The sequence below is a fragment of the Chenopodium album genome, chromosome 2, assembly GCF_948465745.1.
Source record: "Chenopodium album chromosome 2, dcCheAlbu1.1, whole genome shotgun sequence".
Taxonomy (NCBI): Eukaryota; Viridiplantae; Streptophyta; class Magnoliopsida; order Caryophyllales; family Amaranthaceae; genus Chenopodium; species Chenopodium album.
The window spans coordinates 63,309,398-63,325,968 of record NC_137835.1 but is presented as its reverse complement, the minus strand read 5'-3'; the positions used below and the strand labels follow the sequence as shown (position 1 = coordinate 63,325,968).

The window sequence follows — 16,571 nt, the reverse complement described above, 5'->3', positions numbered from 1 at the left end:
TATTCTAACTTTTTTATTGGTAAAGAATTGGATACCCATTTGCAATTGTTACTCAAAGTCTCGAATTATGCATATTTTTATTAAAAATTGTAACTTTTTGATAATTTTCAGATGTATACATATTCAATCAGTTGTTTAATTAAATGTTAACATATACATTTCTTTCAAACTTTAGATTCTTTTTTTAAATTGAAACAAAATGCACAACTACAATTAACCAGCAGATTTTTGACCATAATTATGCACAGGTCATCATAGGAGAAGCTGTGGTATTTGAAGTGCAAAGAAGTGGAAAATCAGAAGCTAAAAAGGCGGAGAAACGGCTTCAAGAATTAGAGGTAATGTACATAAGCACTGCCTAAATATAATATTGTTCTGGATGAAAATTTCGGTTGTGTAAATTCAAGATTATGTTTCTAGATTTCTTTCAATCGCACATATGTCTTTACTGTTTAGCACATCTTTCATGTCAATTGAGATTAAGTTGAGGTATTTTCTCTATATCATACATGTGTGCAGTATAGGATTAGAAAGATATGTAATTGTGAAGTATGATGTCGGCTAGAGTTATGATGAAAACGAGCCAGGTCTCAATTGACATGAAACCTGGCTCATTTATACTCTCCTGACCGAATCTAGGTTCATATATCCTCTCCTCATGGTCTCTATTAAAGAGGTATGGCTGCTAGATTTGGTATTGAAAGTTGATGATATGGAACACATGTTGCTAATATATGTATCAATATATGTATGTGTGTTTTTGTTCGCAAATGTGTGCGATTGAGACGCTTAACAATCTGAGAGGGAGATGCATGGCTTCAATGGATTCTTGGTCTTAAGGTAGTATTACATTATCACTTTTGTATATGTTGACTGTCTGGAAACCTTACATTCTTGATGTTTCTTGTAACTTTCTCTCTTGTATTCGCTCTTTCTTTTATAGATTTTGCCTTAGCTTTAAATTTGCAATGTTTTTCTCCCTTTTATAATATATGATGTCTTTTGGCTTCAAATGTGGACAGAAGTGATTTTATATTCTTGTGGAGGGTTGTTTACTTAGAAAATAAATGTTGGTCATATAGTTATGCCAGTAAATGGGAGAATTATGCTTATCAAGTTACCTATAAGGTAATTGTTCTTAAAAAAAAAAAAGGTAATTGTGTGTCCTCATAATTTGTTTAGTTATTTGGTCAGTTTTGGGTGAGTTGCCCCTACACTTACTATTGTTTTACTTGATTTGTCATGAGCATTTCATTGCATTCATAGTGTATCATGTTATCTCTATGTGAGTTTCCGAGTAATAACGGTAAAGGTATTCTTATTGTAAGCTAAAAGGTAATTGTGCTTAAACGAAATGGGTAATTGTGTTTCTCAAGATTATCTTTGTTATTTGGTCGATTTAGGATAGTGGTATAGGTGAATTGACCCTTGTTCTATAGAACCTTAGCTTGATGGGTAAAGGCAATTAGGCAAGTGTTTACTTGCTTGATTTGCAGTCTATATTGTACAGTGATTACATCACCTTTATGTAGGTTTTGAGCAGCATCTATTTAGAAAATTGTTCTGTTCCTTTATTATGTGGCATATGATATTTTCCAAATTTATCAATCTGCCTCTATATGTTTTTGTATGCTTATTTTAGGGGTTGCCATGCATCAATGGTTACTAAAGAAGAGGAAGATGAGGAGTGTTTAAAGGAGGAAGAAACTAGGCCTTCCAACACTAGGCTGGTCACTCAACCTTCTTATGTGTTCTGCTATGCATTTTAAGTGTTTTGTGACAACTGACAAGCTAGGTTCATGTAATAAACCTATAAAGTTGGTTTTATATAGTGAATGCCCATTCAATTTTCTCTTGGAGCATCTGATGATTTATTTTTTTCCATTAGAGCATGTTTTGGTTAGCAAACTATTGATTGTGTCTACCCTATACTTGTCCTTTGCATTTCTCAACATTGAATTTTCTACATGAAATACTTTGAAACATATGAATTATCATATCATTGAAACTTTGGAGCAGCATCTCATAGTAATACCCACCACTGTATGAACACAACCTACAACATCCCTAAAAACTACCCCTAATCCCATGCCATTCTCCTCCAACATTACAGCGTCAGTTTTGATTTTTATTATACCAGGAGCATGAGGAAGCTAATAACTTCTATAAATCACAGCTCTGGTAGCAGGAAGCCAGGAACATAGCAAACTCTCGAATTATATTTTTAAAATCGAGAACAAGTTTCACAAAACCCATAACTCCTACTATAATTCACTGCTCCAAGTCTTACCAAACACCACTGAGTTATGAAAAGCCCATGTATCCCAAACAAAAGCCACCAGAACCAGCATCTCATGTTTACCATATTTATCAAATGCCCAGTAAATTCATTCAATGAGTATTTTTCTAACAACTTCAAACTCTCCCAATTTGATTCCACTACTGATGTGTATTTTTCTATGTTATCTCCCATGTCAACTTTGCATTTGCGTATTGAATTACCGTATTTGTTTTTGTTATCACTATTTTCAATTGAAGTGTCTTTTGAGTTTTCTCCCCCCCCCCCTATACTTTTTTTTTTGGTCACTCGAACATAATTCTTTATATTATATAATATCATCTAATGTGTGGATATTGCTTGTATTTTTTTTTTCAGCATTCATCCTTTTGGATTCTTTTGGTCACTGCATGCTTAGTTTAGAAGCCTCTTGAAGACAACTATACCAAGGTATTACTCACATCTTATGTGCTACTATTTCAAGTTATGACAGTTTAGTTTTGAGATAAGCTTTAAGATTGTTGTATGCTATACCAAGTAAGCATGTAATTTTGTTTGTATGGCTTGTAATGACTTTGACAAAGCAACTTAGTGACTTATAACTATTTGGTATCTCCAATAGTTCATCATCTTTGATTACATTGGTTTAATTATATAATTGTAGGTGATTTTTCTTAATTTTTTTTTATTATTATATAGTGAGGTTTAAATAGTTTGCAATGAAAATTGCATCAATAGGTTAGATTTCATATAGTAAATCCTATACCTATAACTTTTATTTCTGTTGCATGGCTATAATAATTGACCTTTCCTCAGTTTTATGATCAGAATATATGAAATAAAAGTATGCTACCCCAATCTGCTTTGTTGTGTATTTTAGTTTGTGAAGAATTTGATATTTGTTCTGATAAGTAAGCTTTAAAATTTTCTATTTATTTGGTCAAAATTATAGTTCCCTTATTAAAGTATTAATTATGTATAGATATGGATACAAGTTGGATAGAACTTCCACGATTCCACACTCAATATGTCAAAGGTTGTATGCAATTCATTAACTTTGCTAAGGTAGCTCAGGTAGAAGGAAAGATTCGGTGTCCATGTAAGACATGTAAAGTGGATAAATGGCTTTGTGTAAATGATGTAGAAAGACATATCTTGTTTAACGGGTTTTATAAATCATACAAGAAATGGATTTTTTATGGTCAAGGGGATTTGCTTCAGCGTATGATTGGGTGTGATGGAGGTAGTACTAGCCAAGGATCCCCACTAGATCAAACAAGGTTTGAAGGTCGAGATGATATGGGAGGCCTATTGAGATCTGCTTTTAGTTTTGAAAAACCCTCAAATGACCTAACCTTTGAACCACATGAAAATAATGAAAATGACGAGCATCTTGAAGACCCTGTCTTTTATGAAGAGGAGATTGATTTAGAATTTTCAACAACGCAAGATGACGCTAAGTATAAGAAATTACTTGATGTTTCCGATGAGAAATTGTATGACAGGTGTACTAAATTTTCCAAACTGTCTTTTCTTTTACACCTTTTTCACATAAAATGTATGAGCCATTGGTCTGCTGAATCCTTTAATATGCTACTCGAGCTTCTCATAGACGCATTTCCCCAAATACTTGAGTTCCCCTCATCTTATTATCAAAGTAAGAGAATAATAAAAGACCTTGGCCTTGGGTATGAGAAGATTGATGCTTGTCCAAATAACTGTATGTTGTATTGGGGTGATTATTCAAAGAAAGACAAGTGTCATGTTTGTGGTACATCAATATGGAAGAAAAATAAGGGTAGAAATGATAATGTCAGAGATCAAGATAAGACTGTTTCTACGAGTGGTGAGCCAGCTAAGGTAATGCGTTACTTTCCTCTTATCCCTAGACTGAAGAGAATTTACATGTCCTCAAAAACAGCAAAAGATATGAGATGGCATTATACTCATAATGATAAATTGAATGATGTTGATAAGAAGATGTTAAGGCACCCTTCAGATGCATTAGTTTGGAAATCATTTGATCAACGTTATGAGGATTTTACCTCGGATCCTCGTAGTGTTCGATTAGGACTTGCAAGTGATGGGTTTAATCCATATCGTTTGATGAACACGACTTATAGTACATGGCCTTGTGGTGTTGATTCCCTATAATCTTCCACCATGGTTATGTCTGAAACCATCTTCATTCATGTTGTCTATTATCATTCCCGGTAAAACAAGTCCCAGAATTGACATCGATGTGTATTTGCAGCCACTAGTTCATGAATTGAAATTTTTATGGAGTGGGGTTGATGCTTATGATGGAGAGAAATTTAAATTGCGAGCCGCTTTGCTTTGGACTATTAATGACTTTCCTGGTTATGCAATGCTCTCCGGTCTGAGCACCAAAGGCTATATGGCATGCCCTATATGCATTGATTCAACTCCTTCTGAAAAATTTGGGAGTAAGACTTGTTATTGTGGGTATAAAAAATGGCTTCCATCATGTCATCCATATCGATTTGATTGTGACAGTTTTAACGGAAGAGAAGAGCATGGTGAAGCTTCACCTCGGCCTAGTGGGACTGACATATTGGGGCTACAAGAAAAGGTTGGGTATGTTTATGGGAAGGCATCAAAAAGAAAGAGAGGTAACGAGGGTAACAATGAAGAAGATGTTGTCATTGGTACCAAGAGAAGCATATTTTATAATTTAGAGTATTGGGAGCATAATTTGTTGAGGCATAATCTAGATGTAATGCACATAGAAAAAAATGTGTGTGACAATATTTTAAATACTCTCTTAAATACCGATAAAAGCAGAGATAAGAAGGATGATCGAGATGCCCTTCAAGGATGGGGCATAAAGCCACATCTTTGGGTTCAAGATAATCATATGCCTTCAACTTCTTATTCTATGTCTGTAGTGGAGAAAGAGAGGTTCTTAAAAGTTTTACAAAAACTCAGAGTCCCTGATGGCTATGGATCTAACCTTTCTAGATGCGTGAACATGAAGCAAAGAAGGTTGATTAACCTTAAGAGCCATGACAACCATGTTTTGATGCAAGATATCCTTCCCGTCGCATTAAGATCTTCTAATGCAACAAAAGTAATTCATTTGCTTGCAAAATTGTCTTACTTTTTCAAGCAATTATGCTCCACTGCTATTGATCCTGATGATCTAGATGCTCTTCAAGAAGGAATTGTATTAACCCTTTGTGAGTTGGAAATGGAGTTTTTGCCTTCGTTTTTCACAATCATGGTTCATTTGCTAATTCACTTAGTGGAGGAGGTTAAACTCGGTGGGCCAGTACAGTACAGATGGATGTATCCCATTGAGAGGTTAGATTTATTTACATGTATGTCTAATCTAAATTCATTTAGAAAATCTATAAACTTACTGTATTTTAATTATAATTTGACTTTTTGAAAAGGTACTTGGCCCATCTAAAGTCACATGTAGCTAATAAAGCCCAACCTGAAGGGTCAATTGCAGAAGGCTACCTTTTAGAGGAGACCATTAGGTTTTGTTCAAGATATCTTGAAGGTGTTAAGACCGTCTTTAACAAACCTAAACAAATTGATGATGATAGTCCCAATTCTAGAAAATACTTGTGTAATTCTGGCGGTCGAGTAATTGGGAAAGAAGTCAATTTCCGTCTAGATGACAAAAGCTTAAAACAAGCTCATCGCTATGTTTTACTGCATCATTCTGATGAAATTCAAGATTTTCTCAAGTAAGTAGCAGGTTTTATTCTATTTTATGAATAACCAATTATTATAATATATCATTATAAATTATAATTTATTTTCCTTTCTTTGAAGAGAATTTTTAAATATAAAGCGACAAATGAATACACATAACCCAATCACTGAAAGTGATGAAAGTGATTGGATCATCAACGAGTTTGGAGAGTGGTTGCGAAGTTAGGTGATATATATGTATTCTAATGTGTTCAATTTTCTTACAAAAATAGCAGACTGGTTTTGACTTTATATTCTACCATGATAGGTACACTCAATAGATGAATCCACCGAAGATAGGAAACTTAGAAAAATTCTGGCAGGGGGATTGAATTGTTATGGTAAAAAAATGAAGGGCTTTATGATCAATGGGTATAAATTTCAGATCATGGACCGTGATAGCCGTTTGACTACCCAAAATTCTGGAATCATGGTTGAAGCAGATGGAGAAGCATACTATGGGAAAATGAAGGATATATATGAATTGGACTATTATGGGACTTACAAAGCTATATTGTTTCATTGTGTTTGGGTAGACATACATAGGGGTGTTAAATCAGATCAAAATGGCTCTATATGTGTTAATTTCTCTAAGTTGATGCATTCAGGAAGAAATTTGCAAGATGATCCTTTTATTTTCTCATCTCAAGCAAAACAGGTTTTCTACATTGAAGATGAGATATGAAAAGGATGGTTTCATGTTGTAAAGACTAAGCCTAGAGACTTGTTTGATTTAGGGGATGAGTTACCCGAAGTAGATAACGACAATGAATGATTAGTTTCCTATTTATTATTTAATTTGGATTTGTAATTGATGAATTTAATTATGAGTTGATATTTGTCATTAATTAATATTTCCTTTTGTTGAATTTATCCCTTTACTTTTTGTTAATTCTATTTGTTAATTACAATCTATTTTCTCATACCATCTAACAGTTATAGCGGTTTTTCTTATGATTTCGATTTGCTCTTAATTAACACACTATTTTTTTTTCTTTCTCGTCAATATCATATATAATTAGAGCTATATTCTCATTGTTCAGGTGTAGAACTTCCTGTCAAAAAGAGAGAGAACGAAGAGGTTTAATTAGGTAAATACTTTCCCCTATTCAATATTGCATTAAAAAATTATATGCACTTGTTTCTTAATTTTTACGTTAGATAAATAATCATAATTAAATTAATCATTTAATAAAACTTCTTTTTTACTGCTTACAGAATAATTGAAAATTTAACTATTAGTAACCATCAGCAATAATTTGAAAAACAGAAGCAATTGTAAGAAATTCCTGATTCTATTGCATATGTAATCACATGAAAGTATGAAACCATTGTTCAATTATGACTCAGATAACTTACTAAGCAATGGAATTTGTATAACTAGCCTGATTTTTATAACTAGCTTGATTTCGTAAATGCATCTTTTCATTTATTTTTAAAATTAATCTTTCGTTTGAATGAAGGATAATAGTTACCTTGTTGGAGTACTATTAAATTGCTTTCAGCCATTCTATTTCTCTGTCTTCTGAATTTTGTGATGAAATCACATATTTACTCTAAACTAAACCCTTGGTTTGCATTTAGGCTTTGCATTTGGGTCGCATTCAGTAGAGAAGGGGTAATCTACTTATGTATAAAGCTGGAATTCTTTGCATGAATGTTTGTTACAATATCCAATATAGGGAGCCATTCTCCTTGTTTTTTTCTTTGTGACTCTTCTTTGATGATAACTGGCCAGTTGAAGATTGGTTAGCATTTAGCCATTCAGAAAATTGAAGCCTGTCTGATATCCTATGCTGCACACATAATTTCTGACTAGTTGTATTTGCTTCTGTTAATAGGTGCCTCATAATGAGTTACAGAAGTAAAAGAACTGCTTTACCCCCTGGCGAGGCTCAATATTTTTCAAATAAGCAACCCACTTCGACATCCTTACAGTCTAAGTCCAGCCATATTGCAGTGTCACAATCCAACTTTTCAGAGTCTTCTAAGCAATCCACCCAATGGGGACCATTTAGCCCTCCAACACTTGGAAGATCACAAACGTTTGGGCACATATCGCATCGAAACAAATCTTCTGTTAATGCATCAAAACCCACATCTACATCATCTTCATCTGTAGCTGCTGCATCAAAAGCAGGTATGCCAACTATAATGCCATCAAACTCCCAACAAAAGATGTCATCAAAACCTCCTTTAACCCCATCACAACCTAGATCATATCCTATGTTACAATCTATAACACCACAAACATCACAACTCCCTCATAAAGAAACACTACAGCCTCACAAAGGAACAATTCAACCTACTAAACCATCAAAGCAGCATAAGGCTACAGAGCATCCGACTATTCCACCTTTTACTAAAGCTAAAACTGGTGCACTTCTGTCACAAGAAACAACACAAGTCCCGCATAAAGAAACAACTCAGCCGACTAAAGCATCAAAGCAACCTCAAAAAGCTACCGAACATCCGAGTAAACAACCTTTTCCTGGAGCTAAAACAGGTGCACTGCCGGTGGGAGCTTCACAACAACCTATTGTCTCTTCTTTGACTAGAGCTAAATCCCAATTAGAAAGAAGAGTTGTTTCACCCCTGGAAGCTATGCAACAAACTCAAAAGAAGCATCCTATGACATCTTATAATTTTGGAGGTGAACCCTTGACACAACCTCAAATGAATACAACTTGTTCACCGGGACTCCAAAAGGAGAAGTCTCCTGCATATATTCATGCTGAAAGCAACAACAGGTTAAATTTTGACTCTGACGAACCTGAATCTCAGTCAGAGAGTGAAGAAGAGTTGCATGAGTCAGGTGGAGTGGACAGTGGTGTGAAAAGAACAAAATTTAGACGCCGAAGTATTGTGAAAAATTGGCCAGAGCATGTCAAGTTTGATGAGGAAGAAGAGGTTGTGGCATTTGGTAAGTGTAAATGCATATTTAATATTATGTGCTTTGTTTTTTTCCTTTTCGAATGTTTTTTTCTTATTGTTTAACACTTACCTAATTTCATTGCTTTCAAAGATGTCGATGGAACACGACACCTTGTGAAGGGTTCTGTTCAGCCTCGAGATGTGTGGAATGATGCACCAGGATTTAGGTATTTCGTCCAATTTAATGAATTCAACCAACCTCTTCACAAAGGTGGCTCCATCCTTGTGAGTTTCTTAGGAGACATTGCTAAACGAGAAGAATTTTGTCCCGTGGGAATTTTAAATTGGCATAAGTTGAGCTCGAATATGTGAGGCAATATTGTTAACCTTGTTCGGGTACGCCTTTTAATCGTTCACCATGAATATATAATCTTACTTTCATTACTACACTTATAATCTATTGCATGCCTGACATATGCTATGGTTCTCTGATATATGATATAATTATGAATGCCTCAATAATAACTCACATGTAGTATGATACGCTATAAGTTATATATGCTACATAGATTAATCTTAATGTAACTTTATTTGTACATTTACTTTAAGGCACATTTTCTGTTACCCGAAGGAAAGGAAATGAGGAATGCTATTTTGAAGCGTATTGGCAAAGCATGGAAAAATCATAGATATGCATTAAAGAAGGATTATTTTGATCCCGTGGAAAAAACGCGTGAGCAAAATTATGCTAGTATACCTGATGGAATCACAACTCAAAATTGGAGTTTTCTGGTTGATTATTGGCTTTCATCGGACGCCAAGGTTTGCATTTTTCTTTTTACGGGAATTTTTTGTTTATAGATTAGCTCTGTATAACCGTTTTGTATGTTGTCAAGTTGTTAGTAACATTTTAGTAGGATATAATAAATGAACAATCCTAGATGTGTGATAAACATTTTGGTGGTTATGTTGTTTATGTTGATCAACTCCTCCCACAATGTCCTCTAATTCTTCATAAGCGATAATCTATGACCAGCAAATCTATAAACTTACAGTCTTATAGCTTTATAAGGAACGAATCAGAGAGAGAAAAGAGTAAAGTATACACAATGAAACAACAGTAATGAACCACCGTGATAGCCGTTGATGCTACAACCCTTTTCCTCTGTTGTCTCTCTAATAAGCTACATATTCTCTCCTTCCCTATTATCTTGCTGTTGCCAATAGTCGTTTGCTTGTGTCAGAATTGCATCCCATCAGATATAGTTAGTCACACGATAAGGTTTAGAGATCTCAAATCCATTATATTTACACAGTACACGTGTTAGTGAGAATAGAGGCTAGCTTCCATCAGACCAACTCACTACCTAATGACACAAGCAAATCTGTTATATTCTGATTATAGTGGTTTTAGTGTGATGTAACTTTATTTCTATCTCATGCTAACCATGATTTTAAATGAACAGAAAATGTCTGAACTCGGAAAAGCTGCTCGTGCGTCGCAAGTTCTTGTGCGCAAGAGTGGTGCTAAAAGCTTTGCAAATCGCAGAGCTATTCTGGTATAATTATCCTTCATTTTATTTAGTCCTAAAATCTGCATTTACTGTTTTTTTTTCCTGTTTGACTAAGAAAATGTAACTTCGTCAATTTAAAAGACTTAAAATAACAGAAGTTAAATGTCTGATATTTGTGTGTTTCTCACATTGCAGAAAAAACAAAAAGGAGATTTCAGTGAATTGGAGTTTTTTAAAAGTGTTTACAGCGAAGGAGATGGAAGCTTCAAAGAGGGCACAACATCTCGTCAGTTTGTGGTATATATACCAATGAAAATTAGTTTAACCACTAATTTATTAGCTCTTTGCCAAGTCTTATAGTTTTCTTATCATGTAACAGGAGGATGCAATCAAGAAGGTGCAAGAAAGCCTTGATAACTCCTCTTCTTCCATTCCCAAGGTTGATATTGAAAATGAAGTTTTCAATCAACTTATGTATCAAGGCGAGATCCCTAAGCGTCCTCTAAATTATGGCTTTGGTGTGAAGCAAAGCGACATCTTTGGAGTGGAAGGACATTTAAGGAAAGAAGGGTCTTACTATGTCAACAATAGTGATATGGAAGGGGAGAAGTTGAAGGTTGCACTGTTAGATATGAAGAAGCAAAATGAGGATCTTGCTGAACAAAATCAAATATTGAACACAAAATTTGATGCAGTTGGTTCTATGATGGCACAGGTTTTGAAGGCAACACGTAGTGGAAATGTTTCATCAGAAGTTATAGATAATGAAATACAACTACTTGATTCTCAGGTTTGGAATAAACCATTTCTTTTTTCATCCGCTTCCTTTTTTTTTTTTAAATTTCCTTTCATTATCTGTGGCAAGATTAAAATTGCATGCATGAATAATGTAAGAGGAATTACTTAGAATTACATGCTGTGGAAATTTTTCATTAAAATCAACTTTACTTGTCTTGAAATTCCCTTACATTATCCTTAACAAGAATATTACCAGTTGAGTTAAGCACCTCAAACCATGCTTGGTATATTTAAAGAGATAAGGGAGAGGCAAGTACATATCTTATCAACTAAAAAACAAAGAAATGAAATCAATTACATGCATTTCCAGTTAATCTTATTGTTGCCGGGTTGTTGTCTTGATTTTGTTGTTGCCTAGTTGTCTTGATTTTGTTGTTGCCTAGTTGTCTTGATTTTGTTGTTGCCTAGTTGGTCTTGATTTTGTTGTTGCCTAGTTGTTGTCTTGGTTTTGTTGTTGCCTGGTTGTTCAGTTAATGATATGGTGCTGCAGTTGTTGCTTAATTTTTCAGTTTGGTGGTGTTTTGAGCAAATTTGAGCAAAGTAATTTTTGTTTCCTTCTTCCTCGGTTATTTTGTTTGAAATTCAGCTGTGTCTTTTTGGGTGTTCATCCTAATTAATGGCTTTGCTTGTGCAGTTTTTTCACTCTTATAATGCACCATTAAGATTTTTATGTTTTAATTTTTCTGACATAAACAAAATTATGAAAGAAGTCAAAAGTGTATCAGTTGAGGATTGGCAGCATTGGCGGTTTTTTTAGATAGGCAAGTCTTGTTATGATGGGAACTTCCTCAAAAACTTAGTCGTGTTTGATTTGTCGCTTGGGTCGGGAGTTGTAGAGCAGAGGGTTTGTGGGTTAGTGGTGGTAAAATCTGTAGGGTCTTGCTGTCTTGGTAAGATTGATAAGAAATCGTATGTAGAATCTGTTGTGCGCCTTCCCCTTTCCCTTGCTTACATTTACTGCTGCCCTTGGTGGAGAAGTGTTGTCAGCCTTCCCCTTTCCCCTGCTTCTGTTGCTACTTTCCCCTGCTGCTGCTGCTGCCTTTGTCCCCTGCTAACTGGTGGTGGTTGTGGGTTCATTGCAGGATTGCTAGTTTTAGGTGGTTTTAGGTTCGATTAAGGAGAAGTGGTGTTAGTTAGAGGCAAGTTAGTACGTTTTAGGTAAATTTTTGAAAGTTAGTCATTTTATATAGCTAGATTGATAAAGAATACCGTAAAAAAAATATTTACCATACATAGAAAATTAAAAAATTACATATGGTTGCTGCGAGAATGATGAAGTATGTTTCTGATTATGGGGAGTATGCTAGTAGGGTGTTCAAGCCCCCTGCAATGCTCATTGCTGCTGTATCTTCGTGGAAGGTTGGGTTAAAATTAATTGTGATGCTCACATTGGCCAAAGCTACAGGGCTAGGGGTCGTGATTAGAGACGATTATGGTAATGTGGTGGCTGCTGCAGTTCGAAGGGAGCATGCGGGGTGGGTTCCTTCTCTGACCGAGGCTACTGCTTGCAGATATGGGCTGCTGTTAGCGTGCAGGTTGGGGTACAACAGAGTAATTATTGAAAGCGATGCCCAGCTTGTTGTGCGTGGTCAAGCAGCGAATGCAGGGGTTTGATCCCTTTAGTTTGTTGTTAGATGATATTTTATCTATTGCTAGTTCTTTTTCTGATTTGTCGTTTTCTCATATTGCTAGCAATGGGTTAATTACTTGTGTTGTGGAAGAAAGTGACTATTTAGTACAAAAAATCTTGTTAGCTAGGCGTATCACTGGACAATTATGTGCTCGGTTTACGTTCCTCCATGGTTAATATTTTCAGTTTAACTTCTCTAAATTTGCAATACTACTACCATACTACAATAATTGTTCACATATGAAATTTTCTTCGCATGTTGTTGATGATGTAGGCAGCAATGGTAAAAAGTAAATGAAGAGCGTGATTTGGCTTCAAGCACTTATTATATATGTGTGGGTATTTAATTAGTAGCTTTGATAGCGTTGTGTGTAATTAGTTTGAACATCTTTTTTAGGAAAATATCTATATATCTTTGTATTCAAATACTAAACTTGTTTAGTTGAATTGGATGTATAATGTTATTATGTTAACGGATTTATATATATATGTATATATATATATATGTGTGTGTTTTTTATATATATAATTTACTTTTTTATGTAAATACATTTTCATCAATTATGATTTTATATATTATTATTATATTTTGTTTGTTCAAAGTTGTATGTAAGTACTTCATTAACATAATTTTATCAATTTTCGTCCAAAAAAAGGGGGGGGGGGTGAAATAGTGACGGTTTTATGAATCAAAGTTATTGGTGGTATTTGAATTGGTGAAATAATATATCATCATTATGACACAAAAAAGTGTCACAATTTTTTTAATAATGACTAACAAAAGCATCACAATTTTTTGGGCATTAATAATGGTGGGAAATTCAGCCCCAATTTGACACACAAAAGTGTCATAATTTGATAGTAATGACTCAAAAAAGTGTCATAATTTTTTAGTAAGGACACAAAAAAGTGTCATAATAATTTAGCAATGACACACAAAAGCGACATATTATACTTATAAATTGACACAAAAAAGCGTCAAAATATTTTGGCTTCAAAAATTTTGACGCTTTTTAAAGCGTCAAAATAGAAAATTATGACGCTTTTTAAGGTCAATATATGTACAAAAAAGTGTCAAAATGTGTCTTTTTTTTTGTAGTGTTAGTTCTTTCCTAGATTTTGCCCCTTTTCCTACTCTTTACTTTGATTTCCATGCTTATGCTTTGTAGGAACCACCGGGGTTTTCAAGAGGAGGAAGCTAAGCTCAAGGAAAGCTGAAGGAAGCAAGATTCAGGAAAGGTTCAGCCGAACCTCCTGAAGGTGTGGCTGAACCAGGGTGTGGCCGAACCTGCTCAGTGGTCCTGCCAAACGTCGAGGCAGAGTCAAGAAGCATTTTAACAATTTTGCAGGAGTGGTCGAACCTCAGAAGTTCGACCAGACCAGGATTAGGGAGGTTCGGCCGAACCTACCCTGTAGTCCGGCCGAACCTTCCCAGTGTTCGGTCGGACCACTCCTGCATTTCATCTGGCTTTGTACGACTATATAAGTCCCATATTAGAACGTTTTAATGTAATTAGATTAACTTAGTTTTAATTTTCTGCACTTTTTAGCTTAATCTAGAGAGAGAAACACTATTAGTCTTCATTTGGTAGAGAGAGAAAGTGTGGATTTCTTCGTTGATGAACTTGGATTTTGAAAAAGAAGCTTGTTTAATCTTTTGTAGATCTTCAACTTCAATTAATGAGCAATCTCTTAATCTTTCTCTTTACTTTTGCATTTAATTTTCTTGTTTACTTTGATTTTCCTTCTTTGCTTATTAATCATGTTGATGCTTATTGATTTGGTGATTGATATTGTTTTCAACATGATTTGTGAGTAGTCACTTAGCCAAGGGTGTGGGGATGGTGTAGTTGCTAATTGTTCATGCTTATAATATTGGGATTAAGTTAATTGTGATTAAAAATTTTGAATGCTTGATATTCTTTGATCTTCTTGCAAGTGCACATTGTTGGTTGATTAAAGGTGAATCTTTGCTAACAAGGAACGGAAGTTGACTTAGTTAAGGTTCATTACTATCGATTGTTCTTTGATTGCACCTCCCATTATATGGTTCTAGTGTGGAAACATAGAGGCTATGTTAGGAGAAACCGATTAACCCCGGAAGGCGGTTAGATTGAACCTTATTTCGATATTCATGCATGTTTAATTCACTATTGGTTTGCTTTTATGTTATTGCATGATCAAGCGGCATCTACATCTACCCATCTCCCTTGGTGTTTAGTTATATTGATTTTAACTCGTTTTATCTTTAGTTTAATCTCTTAGTCATTCCTATCCTTTCTCCCGAGATAGCTTAAAGTCTAGTGATGAATGCGGTGTTTATGTGCTTCTCCCTATGGTTCGACCCCTCTTCTTGCCATATACTTGTATTAGGATAAGCCAAGTGTTATAAATTGTATTTGATTTAGGTGTAGTTGTCTAATGACGCGATTATTCCTCTATCGAATTGGCGTCGTTGCCGTGAGACGGCTTCCATTGCTTTTGCTTGTTTGAGACTATCTCACCTTTTATTTGTTAGTGTTTGCTACTTTTGTTACTTGTCAGTGCTTACGTTCTTCTTAGCTTTGTTGTATGAACAGAGGACAAACCCGCTCAAGATCTTTGATTCCCATCGATCCATAGCTAGAGAGGTCTTTTTCCCTACTTCAAAGAGAAGCAACAGCAAGGAGTAGAAATTCTCACACCCCGACGAGAGGAGTAAGAGAATTAGAAGATACTCCACCCTCTTCACCCTCATCATCGAGTTTGGAAATCAACCCTTTCTTAACCTATAAGTTCGATAGTGAAGAAGGTCCTAAAATGGGAGAGAATACACCTTTGAGTCGTCTTGGGGCTCCCGAAGCCTTTAGAGCACAAAGTGGGATTTTAACTCCTACCACTCAAGCCAACAATTTCGAAATCAAGCCCAATTTAATCGCTTTGATAGAGAGGAAACAATTCTCGGGTGGAAAGTTTGATAGACCTCATGAGTATTTAAAAGAGTTTGAGAAATATTGTGACACAATAAAGGCCAATGGAGTGACTCAAGAATATATTCGCCTCAAGATGTTTCCATTTTCTCTAATTGGGAGAGGTCTAGAATGGCTAGAGAAGGAGGGGCCTCCTAACTCTCTCACAACATGGGACCAAGTGACTACGGCTTTCTTGAGGAGGTTTTATAACCATAGGAAGACCGCCGAGGCTTGGTCTTTGATCCAAGGTTTTCGCCAAAAGAGTGGTGAGTATCTAAGTGCGGCATGGGAACGATACAAAGAACTTCAACGTCAATGCCCACACCATGGGATACCCAAGTATCAACTCATTCACACTTTCTATGGAGGTCTCACACCTCAAGGAAGAACAAGCCTAGACGCCGCGGCCGGCGGTCCAATCATGAACAAAGGAGAGGATGAAGTGGAGTGTATTATAGAGGAGGCCGCAAAGCAATATGATGACTGGTATGAAGGAGAAAGGGATGCTACTTCTAGTAAGGGTGTTTATGCATTGGAGCAAGCCAACGCAATCAACAACCTCTCTACCCAAATCTCCAAAATGACAAAGCAAATGGATGAATTGATGAAAGAAAGGTCCAATCCTCATGGTAATACCTCCCCTTCAACCACGGGAGGCAATGTATGGATACTTCCTCCCCCTATTCTTACAATACAATGCCCCAAGGATGCATGTTTTGTTCTAATTGTGAAACCTATGATCATGATACCTCTCATTGTGTATATGCTTGTGAAGTTCAACCCCTTCCCCATGAAGATGG

General features: G+C 35.5%; 2 protein-coding genes and 1 non-coding gene across 7 annotated transcripts; 2 read left to right on the top strand and 1 right to left on the bottom strand.

The window, feature by feature from the left end:
• Positions 1 to 248: 248 nt before the first annotated feature.
• LOC145586328 (uncharacterized) lies at positions 249 to 13,254 on the top strand. Of its 5 annotated transcripts, XM_081643153.1 has the most exons (7): positions 8,855 to 8,927; positions 9,030 to 9,274; positions 9,488 to 9,700; positions 10,345 to 10,437; positions 10,588 to 10,689; positions 10,772 to 11,182; positions 13,095 to 13,243. In XM_081643153.1, the coding sequence occupies exons 3-7, from the start codon at positions 9,518 to 9,520 to the stop codon at positions 13,116 to 13,118; spliced, it is 813 nt and encodes a 270-aa protein (XP_081499279.1). In that variant the 5' UTR covers positions 8,855 to 8,927; positions 9,030 to 9,274; positions 9,488 to 9,517; the 3' UTR covers positions 13,119 to 13,243. The 5 variants fall into 5 exon arrangements, with proteins under 5 accessions (XP_081499252.1, XP_081499247.1, XP_081499279.1 ...); XM_081643126.1 differs by lacking the exons at positions 10,345 to 10,437; positions 10,588 to 10,689; positions 10,772 to 11,182; positions 13,095 to 13,243 and adding exons at positions 249 to 338; positions 2,657 to 2,728; positions 7,048 to 7,095 and having other exon boundaries at positions 7,846 to 8,927; positions 9,030 to 9,105; positions 9,488 to 9,642; XM_081643133.1 differs by having other exon boundaries at positions 10,772 to 13,253.
• On the top strand, positions 3,263 to 4,432 carry LOC145574268 (uncharacterized). The gene has a single exon (XM_081632024.1). It carries the CDS (start codon positions 3,263 to 3,265, stop codon positions 4,430 to 4,432), a length of 1,170 nt encoding a protein of 389 aa, XP_081488150.1.
• Positions 13,255 to 15,998: 2,744 nt separating the features above from the next.
• On the bottom strand, positions 15,999 to 16,104 carry LOC145608554 (small nucleolar RNA R71). The gene has a single exon (XR_014105834.1). It is a non-coding gene; the product is annotated as a small nucleolar RNA R71 (small nucleolar RNA).
• Between the last annotated feature and the right edge of the window lie 467 nt (positions 16,105 to 16,571).

Coding starts and splice junctions, on each gene's coding strand:
- LOC145574268 (XM_081632024.1), top strand. CDS start 3,263: ATGGATACAAGTTGGATAGAACTTCCACGATTCCACACTCAATATGTC.
- LOC145586328 (XM_081643121.1), top strand. CDS start 7,856: ATGAGTTACAGAAGTAAAAGAACTGCTTTACCCCCTGGCGAGGCTCAA. Junction 8,928..9,029: donor AGAAGAGGTTGTGGCATTTG/GTAAGTGTAAAT, acceptor TTGCTTTCAAAG/ATGTCGATGGAACACGACAC.